At 34.3% G+C, this 17,157-nt stretch overlaps 1 protein-coding gene across 1 annotated transcript in view; it reads left to right on the top strand.

The window, feature by feature from the left end:
• LOC139484859 (uncharacterized) overlaps positions 1-5,667 on the top strand; it is a 94,915-nt gene extending 89,248 nt beyond the window's left edge. The window contains exon 18 of the mRNA XM_071268863.1: positions 129-5,667. Coding sequence (XP_071124964.1) covers positions 129-4,057 — 3,929 coding nt within the window. The 3' untranslated portion in view covers positions 4,058-5,667. The remainder of the gene's footprint in view (positions 1-128) is intronic.
• The last annotated feature ends 11,490 nt before the right edge of the window (positions 5,668-17,157 follow it).

Genomic DNA, 17,157 nt, shown 5'->3' with positions numbered 1-17,157 from the left:
CCCATGCTACAAAACATTTTTTTATATTTGAATATTAAAAGGTGAAAGTATGTAACATTTTAATGTAGTAAGCCATTATTACAAGGTAAAAGAAAGTCCGGATTTGAACAGTTTTTATTTACTTTCAGATGAAATAGAAGTTCCTCCTGAACAAAAAATAGATCATGGATCTGAAAACATAGTTGATCTACTGCTAGCTGATGTAAGAAGCGGATTTGCGAGTAGAAGATCTGGAGAAAGCAGTTTCTCTGTTACCAGAGTCAAAAAAGTAAATTTGGATTCTAATGAAAACATTACAAGTGCTGACGCAAAATCTGGTTTTGTTCGTCAAGGTTATGGAAGACGAAGCATGAGACGCCGAAAACCCGATTCCGACGATAATGCTGATTCAGAAAGTACATGCAGTAGTTTGGAAGATGCTATGGAAACAGATAGAAAACGTGTTTTACAAGGTTCACATGACACGTTGCTTGATATTCTATCTCAATCCGACAGCAGGGCATCAGAACCACCATTTGAACGATATCCGAGTTTACGCATTAAACGTAAAGATAGGACAGCAAAACGAAGTGTTATTGACGTTTATGGTGATAGAGAAAGGGCACCTTCTCCTGCTGTTGATAGTAACTTGAATGATTCTATTCCTAGTCGTCCAGCTCGTTCTAAAACACCTTTATTAGAACGACCAAAATCCGCGGAATTTACTGTAGACTATCAAAGTTCGTCTATACGTAGAGTGAAAAGTATGAATGACAAGCGTGAAACGGAAAAACCAATTGTAGAACAAGACAGTTCTGTAGATGCAAATGATTCAAGTGAAAGTGATAATTTAGTTGAAAGATTAAGAAAAAAGTTACAAAGAAAACCAACTAATTCACCAGACACAACACCAACTACACCTATTCGTGATCATCATGTAAGCGACAGTTCTCCATCTGATGAAACACGACAAAGATGGAGAAGTGGCATACCATCAGATTTACAAACAATAGACGAAAAGTCGAGGCTTCAGTCTCCGAGTAAAAAAATGTTTGACACACCAGCAAGGAATTCACGTGAAGAAATGGAACGTCGTGTTAGTCATACTTTAGATCCTAAAGAGCTACAAAAAACGTTAGAAAAAGTCGATAAAACAACAGTTGGGCAATCACATGATACCAACGTTAATGATCCGAGGGTATCGGTTTCTGTTCGGAAACAAATAAATCATCGATGGAAGAGTGATCTTGGTAAATCTGATATAGACAAAGTGCTTAAAACAATTGAAGATAGAGAGAAACAACAAAAACATCAACACCAAATGACTACTCAGGACGATTCTTGTATAGATATACCGAAATCAGATCCAAAGTTTGAAGAAACTCTTCATGTTAAACGAAAACAACGCAAACAACGATCACAACTAGATTACGGCGATGTACACGCAGCATTGCGTCAAATCCGCACTGAAGAGGAGCCCGGATCGTCTCATTCTCATACTACTGTAGTAACTGCACAGAGTTCATCGACTGAGAGGGAATATTCACCTCCTCCTCCAATACCACCACGGTCGCCATTTAAAGAAAATAGTGAGTCTGATTCATCATCACCAGCTCAAAAATCAAACATGAGCAAAGCTGCTATAAAATTAGCAGCAAAACGAAAATTTATTCACAAACGTTTTGGTGATAAGGATAGACCGGCTTCTTCCGGTGGAAATATTCGTTGTAAAAGTGATGTTCACAAGGAAGAGGTAGATCAGGCATTACGAGACTTGAAAAATGGCATGAGCAGATCAAAATCATATGACGAATCAGTTGCTAGGAAGGCCAGTAATCAAAATGGGACTGTTGTCAATGGTGATATATCACTTTCGCAACAGAAATCGTTTCGAGGTAGTGTCGGTCGTCTTGGATCAGACGGTCGTCGACATGGTGTATATATTGCAAGTAGTGATAGTGACAGCGAAATTCCACCTGACGGTGCGTCATCTCCGAAACGACCGTCTAGTACTAAAAGTGATAGTCCGAAAAGCGACAGTCGGTCATCAATTAAATCGACAAGTACTTCTACCGAAACATTACGCTGTGATACACCGTTTAGTGATAATGAATCGCCTGTACAGAATCGTAAAAACTCGACAAGCAAAAGTCAAGATTTACTTGATAAAGATGACATTCAAAAACCAATATCAAAAGACTTCAACCAACCTTTTGTTCCACCTCGAAACAATAGAAGAGCCGTTAGTCTGGTTGAAGGTTCAGAAATTCAATATGCAGTTACAAATCATGAATCTAAACCGAGTGATTTTGATCAATCACCAGCTTCTATGATGGAAAAATGGAAATGGAAAAGGAAAAACCGACGAAGTTTCTATGACAACGTTCAAGAAAACGAAGGGCCAACATCTCCAAGAAACAAAAACTTTAACGATCTTAATGAAACTAATATGTCAACAAGTCCGAGAACAGGGATTATTATTAATGATATAGGATCGAGATGTAGTTATGCTAGTAGTAGCGACAGTGCAAGAGATGAAGGATTTGAAACTATGTCGGGAACTGTTTCACAAAGGACATCAATGAGTAGTACATTAGAGTCTGAATTCACACCAACTTTGTCTCGCAAAATACTTAATAACATGAAGTCTGATCAGAATGAGAAGACCAACTTAATAGAAAGTTTAAGACCACCTTCACAAGAAATAGTAGTAGCACGTGGTCATAAACATACAGAACAAAAAATCCGAAAACAACGAACGGAATCATGGACTGAGCAGGTGGCGGCAACAACTACAGCAAATATAGACAAAGATTCCTCACTTGATTCATCAATGGAATATTCTGTTGCATCACCCGACAGTGGGCATGGAACTTTTAAAGAGGATGCATGGAGTGAAAATATGGACCTTGAGGCAACACTAAGAGTAGGGTCGCCAGCACCGTCTGTTGAAAGTCCTCGATCTGCTACAGGTAAAAAATCACAGGCGCCTCTTGCAACAGCCGAAAAGTCTTACAACTTATCAGTGAAGAAAAAATCAGTTCCAAGTTACATGCGTGACACAACAAGTAGTACAAAGAGGGTAGATCGTAATAGTACAACACCTGTTGATACAAATAAAAGGAAAAGTACAACTCCGTCACGTACATCGAATCTCAATCGAACAAAGACTGATTCAAATACTAGTATTACCTCTGCAGTATCAGAGACTAGCACCAAAGTCGGGAACAAAACACCCAATAAACGATCATCAACAGGTGTTGGGAGTACACCGACATCTCGATCAACCACACCACATCCACCAGCTCGATCAACTACACCACATCTTCCAGTGTCTCGATCAACCACACCTCATCCAGTTTCTCGACCAACAACACCGCGTGTATCAAATTTAACAGCAAAGACAAAAGGGCCTATTGCCACTACTTCACATCCATCAGGCTTTAATCGAACTCAGTCTCTGCGGCTGCCGAAGAAAACAAGACCATCGATGGGAGATTCTTCTGAAACTACTAGTTCAGCAGGGTCTAGACCATCTTCAGCGTCATCTAAGTCATCATCAGGTCGAAGTGGATTCAGGTCTGCAACGGCTTCATCAAAAGCAAGATTGGATGGCACGACATCTCCAGCACCAACACCTCCTCCACGTACAACATCTGTAGCCTCGGGAAGAACTACGCCTACGTCAGTAAGAAAATCACCTGCATCCTCCACTAAATCGACTCCAGCCCCCTCTACTTTGACACGACATGGAAGCTTACGATTACCCGCTCGATCTGCCGCCAAACTAGTGTATGCTGATGCACCTGCAGATAGTGATAAAACTGACGGGAAAGTTAAATCATATAGAAGTAAAATTGGCGGGAATAAGATCAAACCAGAATCCCCAACAAAATTAGCAACTGTAACAGAACAGGATTCTCAAGAACAAGAAACTGCACAGTCACAGGAGAAAGAAAAAACAGGCTCCTCTATCAAACGCATTGTTAACAAAACGAAAGATAAAATCCTGCCCAAGAGGTCTACAGATTCAGCGAAAAAGGACTTAACTGATAAAAAGAAGACTTTGAAAAAATGAAATCCTAACAAATAAAAATCGTCCTTATAAAAGCAGACAAAAGAATTCTTTTGTTTACAGCTCCTTGAACACATCTCAAATTCAACAGCTGTTCAAAGAACGAAGCACGCCGAGGAAGAATGAGATGAAGTATGTGAGAACTTTCGGAATCGGTAGTGTTACTATATGATGTGAGAACTTTTGGAATCGGTAGTGTGACTATATGATGTGAGAACTTTCGGAATCGGTAGTGTGACTACATGATGTAACGACGGACAGCTTTCGTTTGAGAATGTTGTTACGCCTTGCTGTGATATGATTGACTTGTACAACCCGATCAGGTGCCAAATGATATTGACAGTTATTTCACATGATTGACTAATACAATTTGTATTAATTGTAACCCATTTAAATGTATAGTGCTCGAAAACATCGAATAACTTTGTTGAAATGTCTGGTTGTCATTGTCAGTAGTTTTCATGATATTTTCTAGTCTCATTTCAACTGTGACACAAATTATAAAGTTGTATTGAAGATTATTGTGTTGCATTATCACGCTATATGTACACAAAACATATCGTATAACCATCCATATATTTCATATTTCCATTTAAAAAAACGCATTTGTTTTGTTTTTTTTAATATTTTGGATAATTGTTAATATCAGATAAAATCTGTAATAATGGATGTATTTATTAAAAGGTTTGAAATTAATGGGAATGAATATATCCTGGACTCTTAACATAGTGTGAAGAGGTTGGGAATGACCTAGGCTTAACATATAGTGAAAGTGATTAGGAATGTGCTTCCTACAGTACATTAGGTTAGGTAGACACTCCAGTAATCACTTCGCTAGACATTATTTTTTTTGGACACAATCCTTGATGGATAAGTATTAGCTGCTAAGCTTTTAGTTGATAGATAAGCTATAGAGTAACTGTTGGTAACTTAACCGAATGTTTCAATTTGAATTACTAAGGTAGAATCTACGGTTTCGATTATTTTCGAAAACGTAACATTTGAATTCCTAGGTTTTTTTCGAACAACTTCTTGCCTTCAGTGATTGGCTAGTATACCAATGTTGATATTGTTAGGACATTTTGAGCGGGTCTCAATATAAAATATTTTGTAGTAGATTTTAAGTGACAGCTTATCTGTTAAAATATCACCTTACTATGCAAACCAGTTTTTAATTGATATTTTTTCATATATTATATATTTTCTACATTTTTATTTCTTTAATGAAATCATGTCACCTTTTTCATTCTGTCAAGCTAGAAAAATATATATTTTGCACATTGAATATCATTTTCCAAGATAAATATAAACAGTCCATTCGTTAAGATATCATACTTCACATGTCAAATTCAGATGAATTTTGAAACACAATTTATAACTACTCAATGTGTCTACTAATTGTGGTTTTATGTTAGGAATATGCATTTTATAAAATATTCGTCCATTTTTTATAATACCCATAAGCACATATTTACATTTTAACAGATATTTGTAGATTTTGTACATTATTATGTATATCATTTGTATATTGCCTTAATTAATTATTTGTTATACTTGTTATGTGTTAACGTGTTTAATATATAAATACAAAATTAAACTATATTCATACATTACCTACATTTTCTTGTACATTTATTTTGATTTAAAGTAGCTGCTGTTGAAACTTTGAATACAAAAAGAAAAGTAAGAAAGACTGTACACAACTAGAAAATAAAAACGATAATAAAATATCAACAGTCTGCAAAACAATACGTAGAAAACTGAAGATTAAGCAACACGATTACGTCCAAATATCTGGGATGATCTCAGGTGCTCCGGAAATGTACGATTACGTCCAAATATCTGGGATGATCTCAGGTGCTCCGGAAATGTATGATTACGTCCAAATATCTGGGATGATCTCGGGTGCTCCGAAAATGTACGATTACGTCCAAATATCTGGGATGATCTCAGGTGCTCCGGAAATGTATGCAGATTCTCCTCCTCTACAACTATATGTATCTCATATCTTTAATATTTTGAACATTACATTGAATTATCGAATGCATAGTCGAAACGGAATTGCTTGCATTCATCAAGACGTCAGGTGGATCTATAAAGTGAAGTTCTCTGGATTTTAGCTATAGGTGATGAGTTTTGTGTTCTGTGATGTATTTTGATGCGTTTTTTCTGTTCGCCTTTCCTCTTTTTTAAAATGACCCCTGGGGTATAACCGGTCATCAGATGTAATAATTGGCCGAAGTAGATACTGAACAAAGATTCGATACTGTATCAACATACCTTCAGGTTTAGTTTTGTCTCAACCAAATTTTATGAAACTAGTACACGATGCTTATTACAACAAAACACTTATCAATTGAGTGACGTTACGTTTACCGTTCTAAAGTTGTGCCCTTTTACAAATTGAAAAAATGTTGAATTTTCCGTTTCCGTTCTCTAGCTTTAATTTCCTTCGAACCAAAAATTATGAAACTAAAACGAAATGTATATTGCCACAAAATTTAGATCAATTTTGAGTTTTGGGTGGCGTCACTTTTACTGTTCTTGAGTTATGTCCCTTTTTTATTTTATAATACAAGCGGGGACATCAGATGTGTCCCATGTACACATTCTCTATTTATAAATAACTTATATGTGTATTCCCAAGAATATACAAGTTCCTTCTCTGCTGGAACACCATTAATCTATCTCGGACTTTTCACATGATACTTTTCCAATTAATGACTATTGATACTTTATCAAAGGGATGGGTACTATTAAAACTGCTTCAACAATTCTCAAACAAATGGGATATAAACTTTAACTTTTAATGTCATTTTTCATATTTTAATTTCGTAATAAAATTTCTCAGCTGATTTTCATGCAGGTTTCAGCTCAAAAGAAACCATTAAACTGCGAAAATGCACTTTTTTTTTATAAAAGCTTTAAGAAAAATGATTGCTTTTTAAAACTGCATAATATGTATAGAAAATGTTCGTTCAATTACATGACTTTTTCTTTGAAGTATCTTTGTATGAGGTTGAGTTGCCTTTTAAGATCAGATAAATGTGAATGATGACATCTAATATACCGAAAAGCTTTAGAATATGGATAGGTTTACCAATTAAAACCACCAAGAGATGAATTATAATAATTTAATGTGCATCTCAGTATGGAAATTACCTAAAATAACATTGAAATAATCTACAACTGTGACTACGAGAATTCCAAAAATTAATAGAAATAAGGAAATAAAACAAGAATATTTACAAATAATTTGTTTGAGGAAAAGAGATCTAATTATAAAATAAACGGTACCAATTTTCTTGCACCAGATGCGCATTTCGACAATACATGTCTCTTCAGTGATGCTCGTGGCCAAAATATTTGAAATCCAAAGCTTATATAAAAGATGAAGAGCTATAATCCAAAAGGTCCAAAAAGTGTAGCCAAATCCGTGAAAGGAAACAGAGCTTTGCATGAGGGAGATGCATTCCTTGATTTATAATAATTTCTATTATTTTGTAAGAGCAAATTTTAATAACACAAAAATCCGTTTTTTCATGCCAGTACCGAAGTACTGGCTACTGGGCTGGTGATACCCTCGGGGACTGATAGTCCACCAGCAGAGGCATCGACCCAGTGGTAGTAATAAAAGTAATCTATCTTCCTATTTCCGCACTCAGTCACAATTTGACCATTACGTGCCGTTGCCGTTGATAATCTAAGATTTGTTTCTTCAGCCATTTTTTCTTTATTATTTTTTTTCTTTAGCTATTAAAAGGAGAGGCAAAAGCTACCAAAAAGACATACTCAAACTCATTTACCGAAAACAAATTGACAATGCATTGGCAAAAAAACAAAAATTAACAAAACACAAACAAAAGGACACAGAATAACACAAAGGAAACTGAAGACTGAGCAACACGAACCCACCAAAAAATCGGGGTGGTCTCAGGTCCTCCGGAAGGCTAAACGGATTCTTAAATACAAGTAATATAGAAAAAATCTCGATCAAATACCTTATCAGTTACAATATATAAATTTCTAGATCAATAAACAATAGAAAGGAATTGCTGTGCTGTATGCAAATAGGCATGGGAAAATAAAACAGCAAACAAAACAACCTAAAAACGCGTATTCTTTTACTATAAATGCATGTTTTTACAATATGTAAAGTGTACAATTTAAACAATTTTTGAATAAATTAAACAGAAACCTTAAAAACCCTTTCTATTCACTAAATTCTTCAAATAATGAAAAATACATTAAAATATGACATATGAAAATCACTAACGAGTTTCCTGACAAGAGACAGGTGCGTCAATACGTGGATAATTATATGGATCTCAATATTCATTTATTACAAGAATAACGCAGTAAGGTCCTACTACGACGGATATAGTCAGAAACACTATTAAACAGTGGTCAAATAAATGCACTTCAGTCAGTCTTAGTTGGAGGAGATCGGGAAAGTACAAGTAATGTTGTCGTTTGGATATAATAAACATCAATAACCAGCGATATCAGCGAGAATAATAATGGACTGATCAAAGTCATGTGACCAGCGATATCAGCGAGAATAACAATGGGCTGATCAAAGTCATGTGACCAGTGATATCAGCGAGAATAACAATGGGCTGATCAAAGTCATGTGACCAGCGATATCAGCGAGAATAACAATGGGCTGATCAAAGTCATGTGACCAGCGATATCAGCGAGAATAACAATGGGCTGATCAAAGTCATCTATTTCATATTAACCAAAATATAAATGCCTTTCTGGATCTTTCAGATGTCAGATAATATATTGAAAGAGTTAGTTCACTTAGATTATTTTCCATGAATGTGACAATTACAAAAGAATTCAGAAGTTGAGTGCAAGTTTGAATTCCATTGGTCGACTTGAAAACAAAATATCGGTAATTTACATAGTGATAAAGTCATTTGTTGACGCTGCAAATACAAATTATTTCATGATCATTTACGATCTTTACTGTGACGACTTTAAAATAAAGTAGTAAGGGAATAATTTTTATTAATGATTATGTTAAAGGATTTATTTATATGTAAAATCTGCTTCCATATTTCAAACTTGACAAAATAGAAGTGTCTCGGATTTCATTTAGTCTTTCGGTGGGTCGGCCGAATAAACACATCAATAAATTCCTTCAAGATAGCCTTATTGCCATATATAGAATGTAAAAACGAATGAAAAATTGTATGTGCATGCCTCATTTTGATTTAATTTCATAGTACATTAATGCGTTTAATCATTCATGACAAAATCTTTAATGTGATTCTTATATCACAATTAAAAGTTGATATTAAGACCCCTTGTGTAGGCGAATAACATACGTATTATTATAAAATATCGTAAACCTCCGTGAAATCTATATTTGAGTATCATGTAAGAAATGGGAGGATAATTAAGCATGAATCATTAAAGTACGGGATTTTTTAATAACTGGTCAAAGTTTAAATTTACTTGAGTAGTAGCAAAATAGTTACTTTGATAAATCTCTTCTGTATTTGATGTAGTTTCAAAACTGACGGCATTCGAACAAATTTACTTTCAAAATGCACCATGCACTTTAAAATTTGTTTAAAATTATTTTTCCAAAATCTAGTCCCGACTTCCAACAATTGTTTTTTGCCTCCTATGTCTGTTACACCAATTACAAGTCAGACGAAATTCCGATGTCCTAGCTACTTCTTAGTCTGGAGTTGATCTTACTTTTCAGTTGGTACTTTTTGGTTTCCAACGTTTGAATAAAATTTGTATCGGTAATATTAGAAAAATTTGAACTGTAAATAGAAAAACTAAGCTGCCATTCAAGATCAGCAAAATATATGGAATCAATGCTCTAAAACAATTTTATTCATTTTGGTTTTGGGCAAAATCTATAGAAGTCAGAGGGAACTGTACATTTAAAAAAAATATCGACAATACAAGATCAATAACACAGATATTTTAGTCGTGAATAATATTCTATACCACAATGTTGAGGAGAGCTCATTGTTGAGGATGTACATATAATCTCTGATGAGTTTATTGATCAAGATGAGCGACACAGACTCTTTAGAGCCTCATGTTGTTGTTTTCTCGGACATGAGCGACACAGACTCTTTAGAGCCTCATGTTGTTGTTTTCTCGGACTATTGCATTCGTTATAGTTAGTATATATCAGATTTTATCATTATAAAGGGTTTAACCTTATAGCTGACTATTCAGTTGGAGAGTAGACAGCCAATTGATAACATAGGTGCATACCAGTCTGACATTTGATATGTATATATATACGTTCACTCCCTCTTCAAACAAGCGAGTCTTACCTTCCTAGTAAAAAATTAGTATCAAATGTTGGTACATATATGGCCAACAAAAACAACTTTAGTTTTTCAATGGCATGCATTGTTAACTTGTTTACCTTCAGCATCAACTATTTATGGTTGTGAAAAAAAGTGTTTACATCTTTAACAGAAAGCAGAAACACAGCCTTTTTGTGTTATATATATATATATTATGGTCTTTAAAATTTAAAACATTACCAGCAAATTATATACAGTACAAAAAATGGTAGCCTTCGGCATGCAATGAATTCAAGGTCAATACTTGTTGTTTTTGTGTTTTTATACTTAAATTGTTTTGTAAACCACAAGTAAAAGTGCATTTTTTAATGAATGGGTCTTCAAAAACTTTAATTCACAAAATTCTTTACGAAACCATCAAATTTGCATATCTATAATGAACAAAGTAATGATACCCACGGAAAGAATAAATCTCTCCGGTGTATTGTGTAAAACCGCAAACCTTTTCACTACAGTGTACATTTTTATCCGCACTTGTCTATTAACATGATTAAATTTTTGGCGGATGAATACCATTGGCACTAATTAAATGCAGAAATCTTCTTCTATTAACTTTTTTCAAAAGACTAGTTTGGAATTATTCATGATTGTAATTCAGGTGCAAATGAAATCAAAAGATGTAAAGAAAATGTGCAATATCATCATGTATATATGCCACAGAAGGGCAAACGGATAAGAAGAATGATTTAATATAATAATTTCACATGTTAAAAGTCATTTTGAATAAAGAAATGATATATGTTATGTAATTTCTTCAAAAGTAATTTGAACAGGCATTCCTCGTCCCTACATTCTCCATCAGTGACTTTAAAATGTCTTCATGCATGCAGTTTTATACAATCAGTTGTAAACTCAAACCAATTGTGCATGCGCATTCGGGACTATCATACTAATTAAAAGACAATATATTACTCATAGCTTTATTTATAAAAAGAAAAAAAGAAGACCCCAAGGACAGACTATACAAATGACAATACAAAAAAAGAAAAAGAAAAATGCAAATGACAAACACTACACAGTTGACTATAAGCATTATTGTTCAGTACCAAGAGGGGTTACTTTCGAAAGTATAATAAAATGGTCATATGCCATTCAATGATACATGTTGGCCTGTTTATCAAAGTTGTCCTATGAAGGGCTTAGGACAATCCTTCCATTTAAATGCATTCTGTTCTCGTTGCGTTGTAGACCCATTGGTGGCATTTGGTTTCATTATTACATGTATGTTACATGTACATTTAAATTGAACAGGTAGATGAATAAGCAAGACATGTAACATCTTTCATCTTACAAGATAATTTCATGGGAACAGATACTTTAAAAAAAACCAGGGCGAAGGTGTTCTGGAACGAAACAAGCCAACTTATAATAAATAAACTCATCATAGATACCAGGCTTAAATTTGGTATTTATGCCAGACGCGCGTTTCGTCTACAAAAAAACTCAAATTCCTAATAATAAGGTGCCATCGACTGTCTGCATTTTGTAATCAAACATCAACCAGAAAATGAGTTAAGGATTGGGCTTCAACATAATATGGAACATAGCCGTACGTGTTAACGTACTTAATCTACGACTGAAATTAAAATAAAATCTTAGTCCATGAGCTTCTTTGTAAGCAGAAACCACCAATCAAAGAAATCGATTGTGATACGAAGCGCAAACTTTGAAATATCGTATTAATTTTAAACAGATTTCCGCAAAAAGTAACAAATTTATTTCTTAAAAAAGTCAAGCATCTTGATAAATTGTAAACGCACTAACTGGACAGGTAAAAAGCTGTTGTACGTTTTCATATTTTATATATACAGCGACAAGAGATGTGTACGGCTCCTCATATATACACAATGCAAATTTAGCTGGAATGTATAAAAGATTATGCAATTAAAGTGACAGAAACAAAACAATAACAAACATAAAAAAGAAAGAAGACAAAAATCGTTATATTAAAAACTTGAAGCGGTTCCTTTCTGTCTGGTAGTATTTATCATCTCGTTATAAACCATACGTGTATACCATTACATTCATGACTTCTTTTTTAAATTTCTTCACAATATATATATTTGGAGATCTTTTCAAATGTTCGGTTGAAATAAATTTACATAACTTCAATGATTTCTAAGAAATGTTCATTGTAATTTGTTTCGAATAAAAGATTATTTATAGTTTTTCTCTATATTCAATTATCAAAACTAAACTTGGCTCTTTTATCGCTCCTTCTTCAGTCAACTATTTCCATATGTGATTTTTCGACAAACTTCACAACGATTTTTCACATGTAGGACATTTAATGTTAAAACCAACTTTGATTAATTGAGTGTCGCTTGCTTAATTACCAAGGCAAATATTTCACACATTTTTAGGACGAGAAATAGATTACAATAAATGCATTTATCTATGTATTTAGGTACATGTTTCAAGATAGGAAGGAATTGGGACTTTTGGACTTCCACTGGAAAATGGGGGTATGTTAAATAGGGGCAGACGTTTGGCCTTGGAGCAGGCCCCATATAAGGACTCCTCAAGATGCTCTAAAGTCATATGGACATTTTAAGAGCATGTCAATATCTACACCTAACATGTAGGACGAGACATGGGTTTTAACTTTCCCTTTCAAACCGGAAGTGGCTGAATATGTAATTTATACCTCACAGCCATAGGAAGGCCCGGTCCGCACTAACAAAGGGTTTTACAGTCGGATGGAAGAAAAGCATACTTCTTAACCTCGGTAGACACTTTTGGTAGAGACATTTCTAAGTCAAAATGCATGGCACAGTAGGATTTACTTACAAAGCCATCTCGAGCTATAACTGGGGCTGAAGTGTTTTAACACTTATATAAAGTTAATATTCAATCTGTTACTTATTTTGATTAGAAATGAGCTCTGAATTAGTTTACATAAGAAAAAATATACATATTTATATTTAGTAGTTATTATTTTCCCTTCCACTATACTTATTAAATGCAAATAACTTTGTTGATTTTTGAAGGTGTCCTTATCGACAATTAATCAATTGTTCTGGAAGTAAATGGTTGAGAATTAAGAACAACGTTATAAATACCAATAGAAGCATACACTTGAAGGTCAATAACTGCAAAACCATACACACAGAATGAGTTCATTCTATAACAGAACAAAGGGTATGTTTAGTTATAGTGATCACGCCTCATACATCGTCCTATGCACAAGATGCACCGAGAGATATAATTCTATCACATCAAATTAATCTATCATAATAACTTATGTGTAAATATATAAAAGGTTTAAATATTAATGCAAAATGTCGACCTTCAAGAACACTGATAGTCATATCATCCAAAGTATTGTTGGGTTTGATACGTTTTTATAAATGTATACAAACCTGACAGGCTTCAGATTTCATTGATATTCATATTTTATTCAAAAAATTTACGAGGTATTTGAGGACACTTTGATAAAACTCAAAATTCTAAACAACGATACTGATAAGACCTGTTATATATAGTCCACATTTAGGTTTGACGTGTTTTGTGGTTAAAATAACTACAGAATTGAGAAAACGAAGTGGAGGGATCATGTTGAAATGTAAATACTATTATATAAAGCAGTTTTTATTAGACTTTTGCAAAAATTGCCCAAGCTTCAAAACCTTTCAATTAATGAGAGCAAGTACGATTATTTTTTCACTTAATTTGGAAATTCTCGTTCCGACAGCACTAGTATTATCCCAGATTGGAGTAACTGTACACTTAAAAATTGGCATAAATGATACTAGACATTTTGAACACTAGTGTAAACCAAATGTGCAAACGAGTTGCTATCTAAACGGATGAATGGATATCTCTCATAGATGCATGATAACGTATTGGATTTGAAACCGACTTAAAAGTAAAACACTTTCTTGTTTTTAAATTGCATATATTAAAGTATCTGTGAATACATGTATCTATAAAAAGAACATATTCCTGAAATAGTCATGAATATTTTGTGCATAGGACAGCGTGATCACCATAACTAAACATAGCCTTTGTTCTTTGTGTATAGTTTTATTGACCTTCAATGTCTACATTCAAGACAGGACAGAGTTCATTTCACGAAGACATTTCTTTTTCGATTTTCGAAATTATTGAAAGTTTATCGTTTTTAGTATATCTGTTTACGGTAATGTCATTTGATTTGCTTTTTTTTTTTTTGCTTTTTTCGCTTTTTTATTGTGTTTTAATTTTTCTAAGTTTAAGTCTGGTACGCGGTTGCTTTCACTAAATTGATGAAGATAAAACCTTATTCTTTTTGTTATCTTCTGTCTTAACATGTTTTTAAAGTGGCGTGTGAAAATATTGTATATCAAAAATAGATATTCAACAGAATTTAAACATTTAATCCGTGTACACGCCCTTCAATCTTTACATTAAAATCTATTAAAATTAATCAAATCGAAATTCGAAACTTATATATAAAGATATTAAATGAACATGTGATATCAAAACTATGACTTAATACTAAAACAACTTGTTACAGAATTAGTATTGACAAAACCTGACACTGAGATTGTTATCTGGATAATTGATAAATAATAGGTCTAAGTATAAAAAAAACATATTTTTATATTTGTGGCATTATATTTGGCGCCAAAATAAACCACAAGGGCTAATCTTTTTCCTTTTTACGCAAAAAGAAATACATCAACTGACCTCAAACTACCTTTATATTTGGTAATATCCATAGTACTTTGTAAACATTAATTTAAAAGTTAGTCCAGGGGGTGGATTGAGTTGAAAGTGATATCCAAAATATTTGACCAATATAATATGTTATTTATTTGCTTTTCCTAAACTGGTCATACATGACACGGTATTTTATAATGTACAAAAACGTCTATTGAACAAATTGGTCTGGTATTATTTACTGGCACTTTAAGTACAAAATCATCAGTCTTTATATGTTTCAGACTAATTACATATATGTGGTTTTACAGTCATCTACAGGACTTAGTTAACTAATAAAATCACATCTCTCACATAAATAATCATATGAAATATTTTCACTCTTTGAGTTTTTGCATGAAGATGTAGCTACAAAAATAGATTTGTTTTAGCATTTGTCATCATTCACGACGAGTAGTCCAAAACACTTCAAATAAAATTGAGAATGGAAATTGGGGATGTGTCAAAGAGTCAACAACCCGACCATATAACAGACAACATCAGGAGGTCGCCAATAGGTCTTCAATGCAGCGAGAAAGTCCCGCACCTGGAGGCTTCCTTCAGCTGGCCCCTAAATAAATATATATATCATTTCAGTGATAATGAACGCCATACTAAACTTCAAATTATTCACAAGAAACTAAAGTTAAAAATAATACAAGACTAACAAAGGCCAGAAGTTCCTGACTTGGGACAGGCGCAAAAATGCGGAAAAGTTAAACATGTTTATGAGATCTCAACCCTCCCCCTATACCTCTGGTCAATGTAGAAACGTAAATGCATAACAACACGCACATTAACATGCAGTTCAAGAGAAGTCTGAGTCTGATGTCAGAAGATGTTACAAAAGAAACTAAACAAAATTCATTTGAGTTATATGCGTATATTGGAATTCCAAGTCACCGATTTTATCGATAAGCTACTGCGCCATATGACCGATTGACTGTTAGTTGCTTCCTACCGGGATGAAAGGCGTGAAATTTAAAAGGCCACTGAAAAATGACTTAAATTGAATCTGGATTGAAACGAATGCTCTATAGCCCAGCACTATAGAAGGAAATTTCACTTTATCAATTTCTCGGCTGCCACTATCCAAGTATTGATAGGTTGCCAATAAACACTTTCTCGGATGCCCCCATCCATGTGTTAATAGTGTGCCACTTAATCACTTTCTCGACTGCCACCATCTATGTCTTGATAGTGTGTCACTTAATCAATTTCTCGACTGCCACCATCCATGTGTTGATAGTGTGCCACTTATCCACTTGCTCGGATGCCACCATCTATGTGTAGATAGTGTGCCACTTAATCACTTTCTCGACTGCCACCATCCATGTGTTGATAGTGTGCCACTTAATCACTTTCTCGACTGCCCCCATCCATGTCTTGATAGTGTGCCACTTATCCACTTGCTCGGTTGCAACCATCCATGTGTTGATAGTGTGCCACTTATCCACTTGCTCGACTGCCACCATCCATGTGTTGATAGTGTGCCACTTAATCACTTTCTCGACTGCTACCATCCATGAGTTGATAGTGTGCCACTTAATCACTTTCTCGACTGCCACCATCTATGTGTTGATAGTGTGCCACTTAATCACTTTCTCGACTGCCACCATCCATGTGTTGATAGAGTGTCACTTATCCACTTGCTCGGCTGCCACCATCCATGTGTTGATAGTGTGCCACTTATACACTTGCTCGGCTGCCACCATCCATGTGTTGATAGTGTTCCACTTAATCACTTTCTCGACTGCCACCATCCATGTGTTGATAGTGTGCCACTTAATCACTTTCTCGACTGGCACCATCCATGTGTTGATAGTGTGCATATGATTTATCATGACAATGTTTTACATGTAGCTTTGTTAGTCATAGGTTATAATCCTGAGACTGAAATTAATTGTTTTACGTCATATAAGGGAAATTTACGATGAAAAACCACTGGAATGAAAATAATTCGTGAGGACACATCATTTTAAATTGCAAAAATAGTACAAAACAGGTTGTTTGTATAACATGCCGCACGGGTCACTGCAAACGTCAAAAAGAACATTTTTACAAGTGTGT

This window comes from Mytilus edulis, chromosome 8 (assembly GCF_963676685.1).
Source record: "Mytilus edulis chromosome 8, xbMytEdul2.2, whole genome shotgun sequence".
Classification (NCBI taxonomy): Eukaryota; Metazoa; Mollusca; class Bivalvia; order Mytilida; family Mytilidae; genus Mytilus; species Mytilus edulis.
This window is presented reverse-complemented; position numbering and strand designations above follow the sequence as displayed.